General features: G+C 38.0%; 3 protein-coding genes across 5 annotated transcripts in view; 2 read left to right on the top strand and 1 right to left on the bottom strand.

Moving 5' to 3' along the window:
- The first annotated feature begins 110 nt into the window (after window positions 1-110).
- LOC128226287 (uncharacterized) lies at window positions 111-1,516 on the top strand. Its single transcript, XM_052936166.1, has 2 exons — window positions 111-341; window positions 935-1,516. Exons 1-2 carry the CDS (start codon window positions 111-113, stop codon window positions 1,514-1,516), a joined length of 813 nt encoding a protein of 270 aa, XP_052792126.1.
- Window positions 1,517-1,577: 61 nt separating this feature from the next.
- On the bottom strand, window positions 1,578-22,417 carry LOC128228078 (cholinesterase 1-like). 2 transcript variants are annotated; one of them, XM_052939167.1, is made up of 4 exons: window positions 22,364-22,417; window positions 4,398-4,645; window positions 2,933-4,140; window positions 1,578-2,668 (listed from the first exon to the last, which is right to left on the bottom strand). In XM_052939167.1, the coding sequence occupies exons 1-4, from the start codon at window positions 22,374-22,376 to the stop codon at window positions 2,407-2,409; spliced, it is 1,731 nt and encodes a 576-aa protein (XP_052795127.1). In that variant the 5' UTR covers window positions 22,377-22,417; the 3' UTR covers window positions 1,578-2,406. The 2 variants fall into 2 exon arrangements, with proteins under 2 accessions (XP_052795127.1, XP_052795126.1); XM_052939166.1 differs by lacking the exon at window positions 22,364-22,417 and having other exon boundaries at window positions 4,398-4,797.
- LOC128228077 (A disintegrin and metalloproteinase with thrombospondin motifs 7-like) overlaps window positions 14,165-22,530 on the top strand; it is a 61,991-nt gene continuing 53,625 nt past the window's right edge. The window contains exons 1-3 of one of the 2 annotated variants that reach the window (XM_052939164.1): window positions 14,165-14,253; window positions 15,624-16,044; window positions 20,597-20,973. In XM_052939164.1, coding sequence (XP_052795124.1) covers window positions 15,939-16,044; window positions 20,597-20,973 — 483 coding nt within the window. In that variant the 5' untranslated portion in view covers window positions 14,165-14,253; window positions 15,624-15,938. Of the gene's footprint in view, window positions 14,254-15,528; window positions 16,045-20,596; window positions 20,974-22,530 lie in introns of those variants that run through there. The other variant, XM_052939163.1, reaches the window with a different exon arrangement.

The following is a 22,530-nucleotide window of genomic DNA, read 5'->3' as shown; positions in this document are numbered from 1 at the left end:
ACAGATACACTACACAACGCCACAGACTAAACTACACAACGACACAGACTCCACTACACAACTCCACAGACTCCATTACACAACGCCATAGACTACACTACACAACGCCAATGACTACACAACACAACGCCACAGACTCCACTACACAACGCCAAAGACTACACTATACAACGACACATACTCCACTACACAACGCCAAAGACTTCACTACACAACGCCACAGACTCCACTACACAACGCCACAGACTCCACTACACAACGCCACAGACTCCTCTACACAACGCCACAGACTCCACTACACAACGCCACAGACTCCACTACACAACGCCACAGACTCCACTGCACAAACCCAAAGATACACTACACAACGCCACCGACTACAATACACAACGACATAGACTACACTACACAACGCAACAGATACACTACACCACGCCATAGACTACACTACACAGGCAGCTGACTACACTACACAACGCCACATATACACTACACAACGCCACAGACTCCACTACACAACGCCACAGATTCCACTATACAACGCCACAGACTCCACTACACAACGCCACAGACTCCACTACACAACGCTACAGACTCCACTACACAACCCCACAGATACACTTAACAACGCCACAGACTACACTACACAACGACACAGACTACACTACATAACGCAACAGATACACTACACAACGCCACAGACTACAATACACAACGCCACAGACTACACTACACAACGTCACTGACAAATACAACGCCATTGACTCCACTACACAACGTCTAAGATACACTACACAACGCCACAGACTACACTACACAACGCCACAGACTCCAATAAACGTCTAAGATACACTACACAACGCCACTGACTACATTACTCAACGCCACAGACTACACTACACAACGCCACATACACCACTACACAACTCCATAGACTCCACTACACAACGCCACAGACTACACTACACAACGTCACAGACTCCACTACACAACGTCTAAGATACATTACACAACGCCACAGACTACACTACACAACGCCACAGACAAATACAACGCCACAGACTCCATTACACAACGTCTAAGATACACTACACAACGACACAGACTACACAACCCAACGCCACAGACTCCACTACACAACGTCTTAGATACACTACACCACGCCATAGACTACACTACACAGGCAGCTGACTACACTACACAACGCCACATATACACTACACAACGCCACAGACTCCACTACACAACGCCACAGACTCCACTACACAACGCCACAGACTCCACTACACAACGCCACAGACTCCACTACACAACGCTACAGACTCCACTACACAACGCCAGACTACACAACGCCACAGGTTCCCCTTCACAACGCCACGGGACTCCACTTCACAACGCCACACTACACAACGCCACAGACTCCACTACACGACTTCACACTACACAACGCAACAGACTCCACTACACAACGCCAAAGACCACACCGTCACATTTACATGGGATAAAAATGAGATAGACAATCATATATTTCGTTTAGTTTAGATATATGTATATACAATTTATTTTTGAGACAATTATGTATTTGGTTTATTATGATTATTATAAATATGTTTACACCATGTGTATCGATAATGTGTCCATCTTACAAACTCACTTGTCGTACGATATCTTTTTTAAACTCATGTTTCGGAATAGTTATACTTTTGTTTTTGAAATTAATAATTTTATTTGCCAGTAAAGACAAAGTTTATTTGATTTTGCAAGTAAAACTTTCAATTTAATTTCATGAAATTGTGACACTGAAAGTCTTGATCGTAGGACATATTGTTGAACGCCAGCTGATAAGATATTCTCGTTATATAACAGTGTCATACGCGGGCCTTCTCATATGGTTACAACACCAGTCAGTGTAATCAGCAAGTGTTCAGGATTTTGAGAAAGCGTATCATTTTGACATATTTAAGCTGCATGCTGCACTCTCACAGATTTACCATTTTTACAACTTTTTTTTTATTTTTTTTTTGTCTTGGAAAGAACATATTTTTGTGCGAATATCTGCAAACTAATGATATAATAAGATTGCTAACAAAAAATCATATCGTAGATTTCCACATTTCCGTTCGAACATTAATGTTTTACGGCTTGAAGCGTTACTAACGGTTTAAGAAAATTGCATAAAACTTCAATTTTTAAACTTAAAGATAAAAATTTGCGATCTATTTTTTTTTGTCAGCAGTCTTAAATAACTGGTTTCCATAGATATTCGCAAATATTGGCTCGTTCCAAGACAGAAAAAGTTGTCAAAACGCTCAATCTGTGAGAGTGCAGCTTTAAAGAGTCGAGATCTATGTATATAAGCCGACATTCTAAATAGTTGTTGTTTCAAGAAAGGATATGACATGCATTCTAGGGATGGCATTCCTTTGATGTACAGAAATCTGACTTCGATGTGCTGAAATGAGAATTCAGAGAGTCAAAGGCTGTTGCACATGAGTTGTACATGTTTAACATTTGAGGTACAACGTGTCTCCAGAAGTATGCTTGTTTGGTACGGTAGGAATGTTTCAAATTTTTCTTCGTCATACTGCGGGAAATTTCGAGGTAAAACTTAGTGCTGTCCTCATATGGTTTCCACGAAACAGGGATCCTTTCTGGACTGTTAGGATCTCTGAAAATAAAAAAGGGCAATTTTGATGCTATCAATACTAGCCATATGTTCAGACAATTGGACTGTGACATCAAGTTCGTGTTTAAGCAGACAATAAGGCCAGTTGTTCAAAAACTAGTGCTCACAAGTATAATGCCACACATGTTCAATATTGAACTTCAAAATACAAAACAAAACATGAATTTAAAAAACGATAAATAAATTACCACTAAGAATAAAATTATCCTTTATAACCTAGAAGTATATAGTAGAGGTCATATTTACCCAGTTTGGGCGAAGTTCGTCCACATGGTCATGATGTATTGAGATAGGCGCACCTTCCAATCCTTGTCGGCATGGTATTGGTGGCGTTCGCCCACGCCCGTCGGATTGCTGAACCCGAACAGCAGGGGAAGTTCGTCTCCATGACCGGCCCCGCGGAACCAGTCCACCTGGAAGAACGGCCGGTCCTCTAGCTCGTCCGCCAGCACGTACATGTACGATTTCCGGCCTTGTGGGCATGCATGTAGCTCTAAAGTGCGATACAATGGGTCAAGCATAATTGAGTCGGAATGTAATGCCAGGAAAGTGTTTCTGTACCCGCTACTGCGTTCTGTGACAAAGGCATCTGTATATTCATGTGCTACCAATTCGTTTATCAAATCACTGTTTCGATATTTTTTGTAAAATCTCTGAAACAATGCTATCGGAATATGGACGTTTTTAAACTCCTTGCGATTTGGTGTGAAATTTTCAACATCAGCGACCCCGAATAGTTGTCCAAGAGCCAAACTTCCTTCATCTGCTGTCATCCCTACCATAACGTCCAGACTTGAAAACCTAGATGAATTTTTAGTATATTTGCAGGCCCCTGTTTGTACACTAGACTCTATCGCGTCAATTTCCCAGTCAATGAATTTATTATCAACTGATGGAATAAACGGATTCGGAAACGTGAAGAATTCCCCATCTACATCACGAACGATCGATATCAGTTGTTCCGCATCAACGCTCCGTAAACATTCAGCAAGTTTACTGGTAATCTCTGAGGTACAGTTTAGGTATGACCCTAATCGTTTTGCTTTGTGTAGTGGTTCACGCTCAACAGCCCAGAAGGCCAGAGCAGTTCCACTCTGCAGGATGGCCCTGTGAACGAGTCTTTCATTTCCAGGAAACATTCCCTGGAACATGACGGCGGCTCCCCCGGCTGACTCCCCGAACAGCGTCACGCGAGAGGCGTCTCCATTGAAGGCGGCCGCGTTGTCGTGTATCCACTTTATAGCAAGATGTTGGTCCCACAGGCCATAATTCCCACGCGAACTGTCATCAACTGTGCTGAGAAAACCAAACACTGTCAACCGGAAGTTCACAGTTACCACGACAACCTGACCAAAGGCGGCCAGGTGATCGCCAATATACATATTAGAGCTTCCGGCAACGAATCCTCCACCGTGGAACCAAATCATAATCGGCAACCGCTCTTTCACGCCTACCTAAATATAATAGCGTTTATAAATATATATTTTATATATATACATATACAAACCAGCTGTAGTAAATAGAGAATGGTGAATTCGTATGAAGAACAATATTTTAATTTATGTTATTTATGACTAGATACTTTTTAGCTTCATGCTTAAGATGATAAAACGTTAAACAAATATTGCTCGTAAGCCTTAGTTGTACTTCGTACATTCAGTACAGCATCACTAGCCATGCGCGTGACTCCTGCGTACATGATATGACGTACCCGTGGTGTGTATATGTTGAGGAAGAGGCAGTCCTCCGAGTATCTGATCCCTGTCGGTGGCTGGATACCGAGATCCACCTGCAGACACGCGGGGCCGTGACGTGTCGCCTCGAAAGTTCCCTCAAACAGGCTCTTCGGTACCGGCTTCCTGAAGCGCAGTTCCCCCACTGGTGGCTCCGCATACGGTATTCCTTTGAAACTCCGCATAGTTCGTGATATTCCAAAGAATTTGCTGTCATATTCCAGTCCTGCAATAGTACCTAAGGATGTTTCCACCAGAACCTGTCTTGCACCAGAGTGTATCCCATTGGCATACTTTAACAAGACAGTTAAAACCACTGCGCATTCAAAAAACATTGCGAAAATGTTATTTTTACATGTAATATATGTGGAATGAAACTAGAACAGTTGCCTTTATCTGGCGAATAGTTTATCAACGTGCAAAATTATCAAAAGCCGACAAGTTATACTTAAGCCGTTATGACCATGAATAGAGCTAAGAAAAGGATGTGATTTCATAACACTTTAAGTAATCCGACTCACAAAATAGCCTGATAACACATAACTCCATTAACCAATATAATTGTGGTATTTCAACATATATTTGATTACTAAACTAATATGTAGAACTATATAATGATAATAAGTGCACTATTCACCACGTAATTACAGTTTGTGTTTTACTCTTTATCTCAACTGATTATTTTCGGTAAAATTACATCTTCGATTTTTGCATACAAAACCTTTCAAATTATGCCAAAATAATGTTATGTTGGTCGAATTACTTAAACAATTAACATATTTTGTTAACTTTCAACTGATATTGTATAAACGTTCAACTTCTCTAATTTCGTCTTTTAGCTTGAAACTTTTTTTTCAAATCAGACAACTCAGATTATTGTTTAATTCTGCACCATTAGCTAATTTATCGGTTTCTGCTACACTTGTAGGCCCGATGGTTCTAGGTGAGTTCGGGGATACCCACCCAAAAGATTTCTTTAAATTAGAAGCAAAATAGTGCAATTTTGGAGCATTCCAAGAGAAAAACAAAAGGCACAATTACATCCATTTTATATGTTCATTACACAAACTTCAATGTATATGCAATGAATACAATAAAATCAAGCAAAACACCCGGCACATAGTTTAATTACCCACCAGACTTGCTTTTGTAATAAAAACATTATATTTAAGTTTTGAGTTGTTATTATTTTATTACATTTTGGGGTTATTTAAATTTTGTCATTTTTCAAGAAAGTTGTAGGTCCAGGCCTACAAGGCCTATATGTAGCTACGCCTCACTAGTCTACTACTCTATCTGTTTCATGGCATCTATATGTAGCTACGCCTCACGAGTCTACTACTCTATCTGTTTCATGGCATCTTCACATTCTGTGTCTTTTCTTACTTTCTTCCGTCTTAGTTTCTTCCATTTGGACTTTACACTTGTGATGTGCATGGCTGCAGCTATATAAATGGTTACTGGCACATCAATGGATGAGTAAACGCCGCATGCTACAAAGGTGTGTCCAACCTGTATCTGTGATGTGCATGGCTGCAGCTATATCAATGGTTACTTGTATATTTTTGCATGGGTTAGCCCCACCTGCTACAATGGTCTGCTCAACCTGCACCTATGTTGTGCATGGCTGCAGCTATACCAATGGTTACTTTTACATCCTGCGATGGGCCCGCATGCTTCAATGGTGGGCTCAACCATATGTTGTCTTTACAACTTCCTTGCCTGAAACTATTTTTTAACGGATGATGGATGATGCTATGCCAGTACATCATTGATTTCACCAAACATCACACTTGTCAATATCCTCAAAAAACAGTTGATCAAAACCTTTTTTTTCTGTCCTATGAGTAATACTCATAATCTTCATGGGCCTCATTCATAACGGTTCTGAATGGAAATGTTTAGTAGGCGTTATAAGATGCTTTGTCATTTTTCATGGGTTCAGGACAGCTTTGTATAATTTTGACACCAGGTGATCTCTACAATATATTTATGGCAGGATTTAGGAGAAACAGAATGCATTCTTTCTGATAAATGAAAATGTTTTACACTGACATTCACATACGTTATATGCTATATATTTTCAGTGTATGATTTTCAGAATGCTCATTGTCATCAAAATTGGATGAAGAAGCCTGAACATCTCCCTTTCTTGCCTCTTCTAAAGGACTATAACTACTTTAAACAATTTATCATGTAGCTTTAAGATTCGAGCTAGAGCTTGTGTCGCATCCACTATGAGTTTGTACTTATCCTTGTGGAGTTTCTAATACTGGAATCTTAGCTTCTTACTTGCTTAGATATATTCTCCTACTGACTTGAATATTTATCAATGCCGTCTGTAATACCAACTGTATGAGTGTTCACATCTTCCACAGTTATTTTTGTTGAGGGGTGCAAAAGTCCAATTAACTGGCAGACGTTGAATTTCTTTTGATGATTTCAGTGTATTCACTTGATAAAATATACAAGTATTTTAAATGACCGTGTGCAATTATCTATTATCCAATCTGATCATTTTTATGCAGGAATTGCATAAACAACTGTTGGTATTGCAAAATTTGTCCATGTCCACATTTTCCTGAAGAGGATGTTGCAAGGAAACTGCATATTCTACATGCTAATATAAGAACACAGCTTCAGCCAGTGAGGACAGGGAGAACGGGGTATGACTTTGGTAAATCTAAAGATTTAACAAAAAATGACACCAAAATAAATGAAAAAATATTAACTTGTTTTGTAGCCACCACCCTATCTTTGACAAATATGTATAAGCAGAAGACTTGAATTTTGATTGAGACATCGATGGTATATCTTAATCAGTAAATGGGGTTTTGCAAAACCACTGTTGAGAGGGAAAGTCTAGCAGGAAATTAAATAGTATTTACATATCATTAAATTTAAGCAATAAACTTACCTCATGCATTTTATTTGCGGTATTTTCTATCAAGCCCTGTGGTCTTATCAGTTTCTTCAAGGACCATAATTTTTCAGCAATTGCCTCGTTCAACAGTCTCTTCCCCAAAATCCTTATCGAAGATTGATGGCGGCCTGTCTTTCTCATTTATTAAAGGTTGATCTTCCCCTAATCTATGTTTTCGTAGCCGTACTGAATCCATGCTTATTCCCAACTGCAAGTACACTTAATGCAACATTCTTCTCAGAACTGTTTTTACGTTTGCGGCAGAAAAAATCGCATCCTGAAATAAACTTTTGTCTAAAATAAGTATCTTCTTTTGAACTATATCATACCAAATAGCTCACTCTCAGATTGATGTTGTTTCTTTTCAAGCAATTGCCGTGTTGACAAGTTCATGCCCATGTTACGGAGATAACTTTCTTGGGATTCCAAAATTGCATGTTTTTCAACTTCGCCCCATCTTTCACCTAACCAACCTTTCTTCCTTCCATGAATCTGCTCATAAACGTGTTCACAATTCCATTTCCAAGTACAGAACATGAGCAAGGGATACAAAAACCTAACTCTTAAATAGCAACAAAGTCAACACCCTATCTAGATGGATTCTATGAACGAATACGAATTTCCAACGCTTTTCTGGAAGGAGTTCTACCCTTTTCGTATTGCAAGGCAAGAAAGGTAACAGGTCTGGTACGTCATTGATATCTGTTGTTATTTATACCTGTCTCCATGACCGTTCTACGGTGGTAGTCCCTACAAGACTTAGCATTGATGCCATACGTTGCCGCAGTTGTGGTCGGCCTGTGTTGTTTGTGCGTCGTGTGTCTCTTGTTTAGTGGCCTAAGCATCGTGCCTTTAAACAGAGTCTGTAATATTTGTTGGGCTTCTAGACTTGCCTCGGAAGTATCAATTGTACTGTTAAATTGTTTTGCAGCTATAACCAGTGAAACTATACAGAATTACAGGTGTAACTATACAGGATTACCAGTGTAACTATACAGGATTACCGGTGTAAGTATACAGAATTACCAGTGTAACTATACAGGATTACCGGTGTAACCATACAGGATAACCAGTGTAACTATACAGGATTACCAGTGTAACTATACAGGATTACCGGTGTAACCATACAGGATAACCAGTGTAACTATACAGGATTATCGGTGTAACCATACAGGATAACCAGTGAAACTATTCAAAATTACCAGTGTAACTATAAAGGATTACCTGTGTAACTATACAGAATTACCAGTGTAACTATACAGGATTATCGGTGTAACCATACAGGATAACCAGTGTAACTATACAGGATTACCGGTGTAACTATACAGGATTACCAGTGTAACTGTACAGGATTACCGGTGTAACTATAAAGGATAACCAGTATACCTATACAGGATTACACGTGTATCTGTACAGCATTACCGGTGTAACTACACTGAATTACCCGTGTAATTACACAGGATTACCAGTGTAACTTTACATGATTACCTGTGTAACTATACATGATTACCCTTGATATTGTACAGGATTACCTGTGTAACTATACAGAATTACCAGTGTAACTATACAGGATCCAGTGTAACTATACAGGATAACCAGTGTAACTATACAGTATTACCAGTGTAACTGTACAGGATTACCGGTGTGACTACATAGTTTTACCAGTGTAACTATACAGGATTTCCAGTGTAACTTTCCATGATAACCTGGGTAACTATACAGTATTACCACTGTTAATATACAGGATTTCCAGTGTAACTATACATGATTACCCATGTAACTATACATGATTACCAAAGTATCTATACAGGATAACCAGTGTTACTATACAGTGTTACCTGTGTAACTATACAGTATTACCGGTGTAACTGTACAGGGTTACCTGTGTAACTATACAGTATTGCCGGTGTAACTGTACAGGGTTACCTGTGTAACTATACAGTATTGCCGGTGTAACTGTACAGGGTTACCAGTGCACCTATACAGGATTGCCGGTGTTACTGTACAGGGTTACCAGTGCACCTATACAGGATTGCCGGTGTAACTGTACAGGGTTACCAGTGCACCTATACAGGATTACCGGTGTAACTGTACAGGGTTACCAGTGCACCTATACAGGATTGCCTGTGTAACTGTACAGGGTTACCAGTGCACCTATACAGGATTGCCGGTGTAACTGTTCAGGGTTACCAGTGCACCTATACAGGATTGCCGGTGTAACTGTACAGGGTTACCAGTGCACCTATACAGGATTACCGGTGTTACTGTACAGGGTTACCAGTGCACCTATACAGGATTGCCGGTGTAACTGTACAGGGTTACCAGTGCACCTATACAGGATTGCCGGTGTAACTGTACAGGGTTACCAGTGCACCTATACAGGATTGCCGGTGTAACTGTACAGGGTTACCAGTGCACCTATACAGGATTACCGGTGTACCTGTACAGGGTCACCAGTGCAACTATACAGGATTACCGGTGTACCTGTACAGGATCACCAGTGCAACTATACAGGATTACCGGTGTACCTGTACAGGATTACCAGTGTAACTATACAGAATTACCGGTGTACTTGTACAGGATTACAAGTGTAACTATACAGGATTACCGGTGTACCTATACAGGATTACCAGTGTAACTCTACAGGATTACCGGTGAACCTGTACAGGATTACCAGTGTAACTCTACAGGATTACCGGTGTACCTGTACAGGATCACCAGTGTACCTATGCAGGAGTGCCGGTGTACCTGTACAGGGTCACCAGTGTACCTATGCAGGAGTGCCGGTGTAACTGTACATGGTGACCACCAGTGTACCTATGCAGGATTGCCGGTGTAACTGTACATGGTGACCAGTGTACCTATGCAGGATTGCCGGTGTAACTGTACATGGTGACCAGTGTACCTATGCAGGATTGCCGGTGTAACTGTACATGGTGACCAGTGTACCTATGCAGGATTGCCGGTGTAACTGTACATGGTGATCAGTGTACCTATGCAGGATTGCCGGTGTAACTGTACATGGTTACCAGTGTACCTATGCAGGATTGCCGGTGTAACTGTACATGGTTACCAGTGTACCTATGCAGGATTGCCGGTGTAACTGTACATGGTTACCAGTGTTACTATACAGGATTGCCGGTGTAACTGTTCAGGATTACCAGTGTAACTATACAGGATTGCCGGTGTAACTGTTCAGGATTACCAGTGTAACTATACAGGATTGCCGGTGTAACTATACAGGATCGCCAGTGTAACCATACATGGTTACCGGTGTAACTATACAGGATTGCGATTACCTGTGTAACCATACAGGGTTACCGGTGTAACTACACAGGGTTTCCAGTGTTACTATACAGGGTTTCCAGTGTAACTACACAGGATTACCAGTGTAACTATACAGGGTTTCCGGTGTAACTGCACATGATTACCTGAATAACTATACAGGGTTACCGGTGTAACTACACAGGATTACCAGTGTAACTATACAGGGTTACCGGTGTAACTACACAGGATTACCTGTGTAGCTATACAGGGTTACCGGTGTAACTGCACAGGATTACCTGTGTAACTATACAGGGTTACCGGTGTAACTACACAGGATTACCAGTGTAACTATACAGGGTTACCGGTGTAACTCTGCAGTCCACCTTTTTAAATAAATCATTTCTTTTGTCTTGGCATAGTTTACACTTAATTTGTATCTATTACAATACTCTTCAAATAACACTCAACCTTACTTTTGTTCATTTTTAGATGCAGCCATATTAACCATATAATCAGCATATAACAACATGAACAGTTTTAACGTACTTATATCAATACCGTTGAAACAATTCAGCATATAGTATTCTACTATATCATTTAAATGCATAGAAAATAAAAAAAAGAGTTAAACCTTCTCCTTGTCTCACACCTCAGCTGTAAGATCTTCATTACTTTTTGTACAATTAATTTTAATTATTCATTTAACAGTTGCATACATAGATTTTATAAACATAATACGGTGGTACAGAGGTGTCATCTGCATCTCAGTACTCTGTGCAAATGACGTAAACTAATTTGAATTATATGACTTTTACCCAAAACGGTTACAATATTACCATAAGAAAGGCCTTCCTGAAAGTAATCTGATATAAGACTATCCGTGTCTTTCTTTCATTCTTAATTTCAAAAAATTATACCATTTGATAAATCACGCCTTCGTTAAATCCACAAAAATACAGATACAATTTCGTATTATACTCCAATAAATAATTAATCAGTGAATAAAGTACAAAACAAATTGTAAACAGCATCCATATTCTGCCTAAAACCTGTCGGAGCCTCAATATACAAGGTACTTTTCGGCCCAAACATTAAATATGTTATATGTATCACTTTAGTTAACAATTTACCAAAAGTGCTTACTAATGTTTTGCCCTATAATTATTAGAATTATCTTTATCCACTTTCTTGTGTATCGGAACTATGAAGCCTTCTGACCATGCCTCTGGAAAATGCTCACCATGAAAGAGCTTAATTAACAAAATGCATACAACATTCGAAAAGCTATCACTAATTATACCATACTTAAAAAACACTCATTTAACAGAAAATCAGGCCCAGCTGCTTTACCATTATGTAATTGCTTGCATGCCATAACAACTTCAGCATTAGTAAATGATTCATGCCATTCCACAAACACAGAATGCAATTCTCCAAGAGCATAGCTATTATCATGGAAATGTATAATATCTTCATCAGGTTGATAAACAGTTGAGTCTGTGTCATTAAAAGCCTTAAAAATATTCAAGAAAATCTTTATTTGTCAAATTTAGTATGTCACATTTTACAAAAGAATCTTTTAACAATTTCAAAACATTCTGGCATTAGATCATCTAGCATTTTCTAGCTTTTGTGTTTGCAGTCTATCATAAATATATTTCTTATTTCTAACGGTATTTTATACAAACTTCTACATTGTACTAAATTTGATCTATATATTTACATGGCATGAGTTACTTCTGTATACATTTAAATTCTTGTAATAACATTGTTTAAGTAGTTACACTCATCATCATAACATTCAGCATCACCATTTTTTAATATTATAAGCAATATTATCCACACATATGTCTATGAATATACGCGTTATAAGGCTGCTGACAGAAAAGCTGAGAGCGGTTTTCATATCTATGTTCGAAAATTGATGTTTTATGGCTAAAAACATTTCTAACGCATATGACTGAATAAATTTGAAGGCATTGATGCCTAAATCAGCTGATTTAGAGACATTTTTTTTTAAAATGTCAATCTGTGAAAGTACAGCTTTAAAGAGTAGGTAAATATTTATAACACTGTTTAAATATTGCTATTGTTTCTTCAAAAGAAGTTAATATAAACTATTATATGAGTTCGGATATACATGTACTCTGTATATTAACTAAACACGTATGGTGAAAATTTCATGTGGTCATCAAAGTTTAAACACTTGTAAATGAGATACAATAATTCCTGACCATGAATCCATCATTGTTATGAATTTAGGTCGTGATAATATTTAAGACCATGAAGAGGAACTTTGTGATGACATAGCATAAATATTATTAGCAAGGAAAGTAATGTAATGGCAAAAGGAAATAATTCAAAATATTTTTATGTCACGCCTGAATGCCGCTTTATCAAGGATATAATTATATTATAAATGTATGTATTTTATGTATATTTGTAAGTATGATATAGAATCACATTCGCATGAATGGTAACTATTCATAGTAAAGAGCTTCTTGATATCTGCGTTACCTCCCTTGTGGAACGTATAAACAGATAACCTATTGAATTATTAGGTCGTCCTCAAAATATATGCATTCAATGAAAGAATGAATACTATTATGATAAACATTTTAGATTTGTGTCCGAATGTACCGCTGATGTCCACGCGGATGACCGGAATAACACGACAAATGTAATTAGGCACGGGATTGTATTCGGATGCACATCTTTTGTACATCATTTTTTAAAGATAACTTTCGTCGAAAAAATAATTTTTCATATGCACAAACAGAATACTCGCATTAACTGAGTACCACAGCATGTGAAATTAACTGCTGGAAAATAGCACTATACAAATAAAGAAAGATCAATGTATTGTAATAATATTGTTCATGCTTTAACTCCCATGAAAAGCACTTAAGAATACCACATTTTAGTGTTAAAGCTGCACTCTCACAGATTAACCATTTTTACAACTTTTTTTATTTTTTGTCTTTGAAAAGGCATTTTTGGGTAAATATCTGCAAACCAATGATATAAGATTGCTGACAAAAACTCAGATCGTAGATTTCATATTTCCGTTCGAAAATTAATGTTTTACGGCTTGAAGCGTTACTAACGGTTTAAGAAAAATCCATAACACATCAATTTTTGAATTTAAATATAAAAATCTGCGATCTCATTTTTTTGTCTGGAGTTTTATATAACTGGTTTCCATGGATTTTCGTAAAAAATGGTTCGTTCTAAGACAAAAAAAACAACAACAAAAAAAAAAAAACGTTTAATCTGTGAGAGTGCAGCTTTAAAGGCCATGGTGGTGAAATGTGACAACGTTCACGCGTCTTTTCCCCTTTAATCTCAACAATATTTGTATTTTTGCCGATAGACTATTATGCCTTATTAGCCAAGTAGACAAGATTGCGAATTCATAAAATATGGGTTGATAGGTATAATATCCATACAGATCTAGGTTAGACGCGGCAAGTTAAATAGCCTTAAACATTAGAGTTATTATTTACTTTCATTCTACCTTTCTGTCATAGCAAGAGCCATACCGAGTAAATGTGCAATAAATATATGAATGGAGGTTTAATTCACGAACAAGTGCAAACGGAGTTTACGGCGCTTGATGTATACGATAAAGTGATAAAGTTAATGTAAGTATATCCAATCTTCTGTACGTGCTCAGGGAAAGTAAAATCAATCTAATTTGAAATAAATTGTGAGTCTTCAAATGTATGATCGCATGTGTAAAACAATTTGTTATGTTAACGTTTAAAACTAAAACAAAACACATTATTGGGCTGATTGGAAAGTGAAGTGTCAATCAATAAAAATATTCCAATGATTAAATGACTGCAATTCATTGTTTTGGTTTAAATCACAATGTCAGAAAACACAGTTTACGCCAAAATAAGTGTTTGAGTGTCCTAAGTATATTAGGCGTCCGACTCTTAGTAATTGGTAATTAGTGTAAATGAGTTAATCTAGCCGCCTATCTTAATAGGGAAACATTATCTGTTGCACCGAGTACAACAACTGAAGCCCTCGCTGCTGCACACTTAAGGAGCTTCAAAGGAAATGCCTCTCAATGCAATAATGAATTTGAACGCCAACCCACCGCAATTATGCACATCATAACTATAATATTGGGACTTTACTGGGACGCATTTGCAAAACGTAATTAAGCTATTGCATGCACAGAAGTTAATGCCCGCCTTTGATAAGAGTTTTCAGAGCAATTTGGACTTTAATTAGTGGGGTTACCTTGGACCATGTCTCTTGACATCCAAAGTCAAAGGTGCAAGTGAATCATGGATGCGACTAAATGTCATTTGCTCTCTTCCAGCACATACACTTAAGTGTCCAGCATTTCAACGCACCTACGTATCGTACGATTGATTTTTCAAATGACTGTTTCAGAGTTATTATAACATCTATTTCGAAACTACGAGAATAATTGGTCAGTTAAGGCAAAGTTTAACTAATTTTTTGCAATTTTTGTCGCACGGCCGTTGATGAGATGGACCAATTAATACCATTAAAGCCGACACTCCTTTTTTAGTGTAAATATGAAACACTACGATCTGATCTTTTGTCAGCAAGCAATTTTATATCATCGGATTCCACACAAGTTAACCCCAAAAATGGTTTATTCCGAAACAAAAACAAAAATATAAATTGTCAAAACGGCCATTCTGTGAGAGTGCAGCTTTAAGATGTATATTCGATTGGCATTTTTTATTCATATTTATACAAATAAGAAATATACAGAATTCATTTAAAAAAAGTTTTTTTAGTTTCGTTTTGGTGACTATAAGCGATAACGACCAATGAAATCAGAGAAAGATATTTCATTGATGGTTTTTCTATATCGATGATTTATCCATAGCGAAAATAAACAGCGCAACAGCCGTTGTAGGGAAATTGAACAGTTTGCATAAATGCTTGAACTTAAACATCGACGCATATTCCCTAACAAAATCGTCTATCTATGAATGATTATAATATTTGTATGTATTTTCAGGACTGTTGAGGGAATATTGCCGCCTATTAACGGAGTGACAGTATGTACCAGCTCTGAACCAGGTCGTTTCGAAATGATGTGATAAATAAATGGAACTGTGAAATATGCTTCAGCACAACTGGCGACAGCTATTGGCGGAGGTACTGATCTGAAATATATTTAACAGAGGAATACTATGTTACGTTTCCCAGTGGCTTGTTCGCGCATGTAATAATAGTGGTAACATTGGAACTATGAAGCGTCAAGCGGATTATAATTAAAAATCTTAAATCCACATTTCAAGACGGATGCAAAAGGAAACTTGATAACGAAGCCATGGAAAGTACGGCATTGTGGCTAGGAAATCACAGATGTGATCATATACTGAAATGTTTCTGCATTCTACTGCTGTGTTCTTTTGGAAAAGCGTTTCACTCACAAGGTAAGTCAACCAATCTTAAACTAGTCGTCTTAGTTCAAAATAATTGCATTTATTTTTTTTAAATTTGATATCCGATGTTTTTAGTTTGTACATATCTAGTTATTCTGGTGGCTTAATGTTCTAGCTGAAATTACACGGTTGTTAGTGTACGAGTGTATTTAAGGACTTTAAAAGGGATATAAAATCACAAAGCATTTTCGACAAACTAATATTTTGTCTGCAGTGTGACAGTAAAAGGTGTTTCAAGGTGTTTAAGATAATTAATTTTCTTAAGCTTACTCGTGCAGTTCGCCAAACATGTCACAAGAGTATGAAAATCGCAGCCAAATTTGCTTTTTATACAGACCCATAAAGCCTTGTTCAGTTGTTCACTGCGAAAATCTTATCTTGTCAGTTGTTTATGAACAGACCAATTAAAATAAAAGTGTAAGTTCAAATTATAAAATAAATTGATTCGATGACGATGAGACATTCCTGTGCTTTAAACTTTAAAAAAATAACGACTAAGTACACTCTTGTGTGCAACATAGATTCATTTGTTTGTCATTATCTTCCTACCAATGTATACGTTCAGCTATTTCTAATTCATTGATGAATTGGCTGTTGAAATGTAAATGCATTTGATAAGCTGATTAATTGAATTGTGTGGAACGCTCGCGTGGTATTGCAACAATCAAACTGTTCAGTGATTTCTGTCATTATTCTAATTACATTTAATGTATTATTCAAACTCGATCCAATCTTAACAATATGTATTGCACTAGTGGTATAATATATTGAAGTCAGAATAAAGTTTAAACCAGAGATATGTATTAACAAACTGTCTATGGTAAAACATGATACATGCGTCTGTGGTATTTTGCATGCCAAAGGGGTTGTTGTTATATGCACATGAACATTAAATTATCCAAATTAAATATTATATTGACATGCTCTCTGATATGTGTTCCATAATGTCATGTTTTTCTATAGTTTTGGGTGGTCTAAAATATAATGATTGATAAGTTCGAGTCCTATTGGAGGCAGTTGTTTTCTGCAATAAATATCATGTTGTTTTTCTTTAAATTATTTTTCATGATTAACTCAAATCTTTTTTCCATTGTATATCGAGTTATCAATAAATATGACTGTAAACATCATGTTAAAGCTGATATTTGCTGAGTAGATATGAATTTGACCTTTGCACAAGTGTGTGTTTATTTACTGCCGCTTCTTGAAGCAGAAGGTTACGTAGATTCTTCATTATAAATCATTTACTTTTTGTTTTCTTTTGGCGTTGTTCAGTGTGATAAATTATATGGTTTGTAAACCATTATGTAACACTATCATCATTAATGTTGTGACTAATAACATAACCATCTCATAGATCATGTGTTTGATTATATTAGCCAAGTTTCAAATTTGATAAAAAAAAACAATAATAAACATACACGGCGTCTTAAAGTCAAAATTCCCTGACAAAGATAAGCTATATTTATTGCCAATATGAGACCAGTTTATTAAATAAAATCTATGTTGACATTTAAGACTTTCATATCGTTTACATAAAGGTCGTTCCAAAAAGTTGACTCTTATCATACCTAAAACGCAATAAAGTCTATAACGAGAAATTGCCGTTTGTAACTTCCATTTTGTTTTATGTAAGAAAGAGAATATATAAGTCATGGATGGGTTTTTACTTGTAGAATATGGCGTGAAATTGACTTTTAATTAACTTATATATTATATAGTATAGAAATTGTATACGCTATTATAGAGAAGAGGCCACTGGAAAGCATGTATGACTGTCTGTGTGGTCGTAATATCATCGTCATCGAATACTATATAAAAAGACGTGAAACAGACATGTATGAATTTTAAAGTCATCTTGTCGTTTTTTGTAAGTCATATGATATTATTCCAAGTTATATGATATGTGACAGTCATGTAATTAAAACATATCTCGCGTTAAAAACCCTGTCATTCAAAGGCACATATTAGTTTCAAAATCACCCGCCGGAAATGCTTTATGTTATCTTTACAATTTTTCCATGGCGTTTTGCTCAAATTTTGTCGTATACAACGTATCAGTAGAATATACTGTATATGCACAATATATGTTTAAGTCGCCTGGGGATCAATGAAAATGAGTTGCGTACTTCTGATGATCAAAGTGTTTACTTATTCAGTTGGGTGAATGATTTAGGACGTTTAAAGTAAAATTGTAACAAAAAACTTTATGTGCTCAGTTATTTAATCTTTCTCACCATGAACTATTTAAATTAATCACGAGTGATTTAAAACACACATAATGTGAATTCCTCTCACCCGGTGTTTGTCAATTACACTCCGGGGCCTCCTAATCTGGCTGACTAACACGGCGCACATCCATGTCGGCCCGCGGGCTAGACGACCCATTGTTCCCGCCTATTGTCTCCGCTAGAGAGATTGATTCATCTAATACCCGGGTAAGATGACCCCGGGCCCCCTGCCTCTATCACACGGGCTTAACAATATCCCCGCAGAGGGAAAATATTTAATCTATCTCTAGAAGCATCTCGGCTTATCAAATTGTCAACATACGATAATGACATTTAATCCCTAATTTGCGGACATTTCCTACATTATTTGGCTATACCGAGGTATAAAATACATTAACTAACAAATGATCTACAATCTCGACATATATCATGTTGCGAACGAACAATATGGAAGTCAGAATCAATTTACGCAAAGCCCGGATATTTGTTTGCAAACGGTGCTATTTTAATACACCAGAACACAAACACTTTTTAACACTATTTGCCATGCTCGGGATAACACAGGCAGTAACTCGGTAGGTGCTCGTCGTCCGTTCATACACAAATGGTTTGAAAACACTTAACCATCTTCTCTTTTGAATCAGTACAAAAAGAAACTATAGGGACAATCCAAGCAACGACACATACTTTAATAGAATCGTTTAGTAGTACAGTGGTTAGAGAAACCTCGATGCATTGAGTATAAAATACCTGACAAATATAGTTCTGGTCCTATCTCACCCATAAGGTCGAGTTAGGGTCCTATCTGACCCACAAGGTTGCGTTGTGGTCCTATCTGACCCATAATGTCGAGTTAGGGTCCTATCTGACCCATAAGGTTGCGTTGTGGTCCTATCTGGCCCATGAGGTCGAGTTAGGGTCCTATCTGGCCCATACGGTTGCGTTATGGTCCTTTCTGGTACATTAGGTCGAGTTATGGTCCTATCTGGCCCATAAGGTTGCGTTGTGGTCCTATCGGGCCCATAAGGTCGAGTTATGATCCTATTTGGCCCATTAGGTTGCGTTGTGATTCTATGTGGCCCATTAGGTTGCGTTGTGGTCCTATGTGGCCCATTAGGTTGCGTTGTGGTTCTATGTGGCCCATTAGGTTGCGTTGTGGTTCTATGTGGCCCATTAGGTTGCGTTGTGGTTCTATGTGGCCCATTAGGTTGCGTTGTGGTTCTATGTGGCCCATTAGGTTGCGTTGTGGTCCTATCGGGCCCATTAGGTTGCGTTGTGGTTCTATGTGGCCCATTAGGTTGCGTTGTGATTCTATGTGGCCCATTAGGTTGCGTTGTGGTCCTATCTGGCCCATTAGGTTGCGTTGTGGTTATATGTGGCCCATTAGGTTGCGTTGTGGTCCTATCTGGCCCATTAGGTTGCGTTGTGGTTCTATGTGGCCCATTAGGTTGCGTTGTGGTCCTATCGGGCCCATAAGGTCGAGTTATGATCCTATTTGGCCCATTAGGTTGCGTTGTGGTTCTATGTGACCCATTAGGTTGCGTTGTGGTTCTATGTGGCCCATTAGGTTGCGTTGTGGTTCTATGTGGCCCATTAGGTTGCGTTGTGGTTCTATGTGGCCCATTAGGTTGCGTTGTGGTTCTATGTGGCCCATTAGGTTGCGTTGTGGTCCTATCTGGCCCATAAGGTTGCGTTGTGGTCCCATCTGGTCCTTGATTCACCAAAATGTGTAATAAACATATAAAAAATATAATTGTTTACGCTATTTAGCATTTTTATAAATGTTGGTACGATTTAAGTTCTTTATATAATTAAGTTTAGATTTAAAGGTATATGTACAGTAAGACAAGAAACTAGGTCACTTGGTCAAATTCCTTCAGAAAAATTAAAGCACGCAATGATTTTCATCAGATCACCTTAAAGATTGCTTAGAACAAATGTTTTAATTCAAAGAAGAGTGTGTTGTATCAGAGAAAACCTTGTTTTCACTCGAAAAGTCCGATTTATTGGACAGTGTTGATGAAACATGGCAAGAACAATCGCCTTCATCTCTGATGGATATACAAAAGGGCCATGTAGAGTAAATATCTAAGTTATACGGTCAACTATTAATCATTTATTTTCTATGCAGTCACATATTTTAACCAGACATAATAAATTTTGGTCGGAATGGTAAACAACTCCCGGGTTAGCTAGAATGAGTCATTTTGGCAAGATGACCCGCTCATTAGGCCAAATTAAAGCAAATATTTAATTGATTACGGTTGAGCGATACAATGCCTTTATGGTATATTATTATTTCCTTTTTTCAGATGAATTTCTGGCCAGTCTCAAACATTATGACGTCATCATTCCATCTCTTGTCACCAGTGAAGGCAGTCACGTGTCTTACGCCTTACACCCGAGTCATTCATTGCGCAGGCGCAGTGTTAACGACGACGTGCAATCTACAGAAAATACTCTTCATTACAGTGTGCATATAGACAATAAACCTCACGTTTTGCAATTACAACAGAATGAGAAGTTGATATCACCTGGTTTAGTGATAGAAAGACGTAAAAATCGATTCAAAAACGTGACGGATTCGTCCTTTTCTCGCCTTTCTGAGACTCAGACAAACTGCCATTTTATTGGAAGTGTTTTGAACCAGTCTTATTCTAGAGTTGCTGTAGGAGCATGCAATGGACTGGTAAGTACCTCATCAAACCACTTTCCCCTCTTTATTACATTGAACCTTTTGTTTACACAATCCTACTTACTACTATACGAGTATCCCTTTGTATGGCATAACATCGACGTTAAGAGTATTATAAATGTCGTTTTGGTACAAGGTAGGAGACAAAATGGCAAGTTTTTGAAAGGCGTAGTTTGTTTAAAGTAGGTAAACTTTGTGCGAGGGCGTACCCGTAGGTGTTTTCCAGGACGCCCGGGCGTACAGATCGACTTTGGTTTTACGAAAACTCGAAAACAGGCATAGAGATCGAAGGCTGAGAGGGTTTATATACATGCAACATTTTACTGGTTGAAGTTTATTGTTTCCAATGAATGCTGGTGTTCAAAATGCTTAAAAATGATTTTTTTTCATTATTGTCTTCTGGATCCTTCTGCCGCTCACATCCCGTCAACATATACCCGTATACAAAATCTGCCCCATGTGGACGGCTCCCTGGTTTGTACTTCTGTCAATTACCATCTAAATATAATTTTTGGATGTTGATATGGCAATTTTGCTTGCATGATCCTTTACAGACCACATACAATTCATTGTTTTTGTTGTTTGTTTGTTTGTTTGTTTTGTTTTTCCGGATGTACAATTTGAAATGCTTCAGGTAGAGATTCACCAGGTAGACACATATCACTGTGTTGATCCTTGTTCACCCAGGCCTTTGTAGTTCTCACACCCAACGGTGGTTTGTTTCAAGAAGTGATTTATTTCTTTGACAGCCTGTGTACACAAACCATAACATGTTCTTGAAGGATACACAGCAATACGAGCGTTACAACAATGCTAAGTGTTGTTTATTCATTTTAAGAAAAATGCAACATCTGTTATGCACCAGTCAATTGTAACCACGCCCCCAGCCCGCGGAAAAGCGGGGACTTTGACTTTCGGTCCAGACAAGCCCGGGTAAAATCACCGTCCTGCGCGGACGAACTGCTGGTAAAATCCCCGCCAAATGCCCCCGCACACCAGGATCCCTAGGTAAGGCCCATTTTCCCCTATTTTTGGCACGTAGGCAAAACCACCGCATTCACCCGGTACTGCGGGGCAACCTGGAAGGTAAAAACACGGCCCATTTCCCCGGCTATCCCCGGTGTACCCCCAGACCTTGGGGAGTGATTTCAATTGACTGGTGCATTATGATAACAACCCAAACGAACAATTTAATACAAAACGAAATCTAAACAAGAGTTATTCGCATTGCTATTGGAAAAACTTATGAATACTCACTACGATACATGACTACCCTGATCACCTACCTGAATGAACAAATACTTGATTAACTGTTATATAACTTCTCCGTTGTTTATTTAGTTTTTGTTTACATCTGTAAAAATAGATCCTTATTCATGTTTACCTGTTGAACTCATTATTATTATGTAAACTGTTCTGTTTTCTTAATCGGTGTTCCCCCATCCACTCGCATGCATCCAAACCTGTGTCGTCACGGCCCACAGTTAGTAAGCACCGATTCCAGGCCCAGGTTTTACGTAGTTCTATCAAACTCCATTTAGTGAAAACAGT

This window comes from Mya arenaria, chromosome 3 (assembly GCF_026914265.1).
Source record: "Mya arenaria isolate MELC-2E11 chromosome 3, ASM2691426v1".
In the NCBI taxonomy this organism is placed as follows: domain Eukaryota; kingdom Metazoa; phylum Mollusca; class Bivalvia; order Myida; family Myidae; genus Mya; species Mya arenaria.
The sequence above is the reverse complement of the archived record's forward strand: the minus strand, read 5'-3'. Positions and strand labels throughout refer to the sequence as shown.

Coding starts and splice junctions, on each gene's coding strand:
- LOC128228078 (XM_052939166.1), bottom strand. CDS start 4,754: ATGTTTTTTGAATGCGCAGTGGTTTTAACTGTCTTGTTAAAGTATGCC. Junction 4,141..4,397: donor TCAACATATACACACCACGG/GTACGTCATATC, acceptor TATTATATTTAG/GTAGGCGTGAAAGAGCGGTT. Junction 2,669..2,932: donor ACGAACTTCGCCCAAACTGG/GTAAATATGACC, acceptor TTTTATTTTCAG/AGATCCTAACAGTCCAGAAA.
- LOC128226287 (XM_052936166.1), top strand. CDS start 111: ATGACTACACAACACAACGCCACAGACTCCACTACACAACGCCAAAGA. Junction 342..934: donor ACAACGCCACAGACTCCACT/GCACAAACCCAA, acceptor ACAACTCCATAG/ACTCCACTACACAACGCCAC.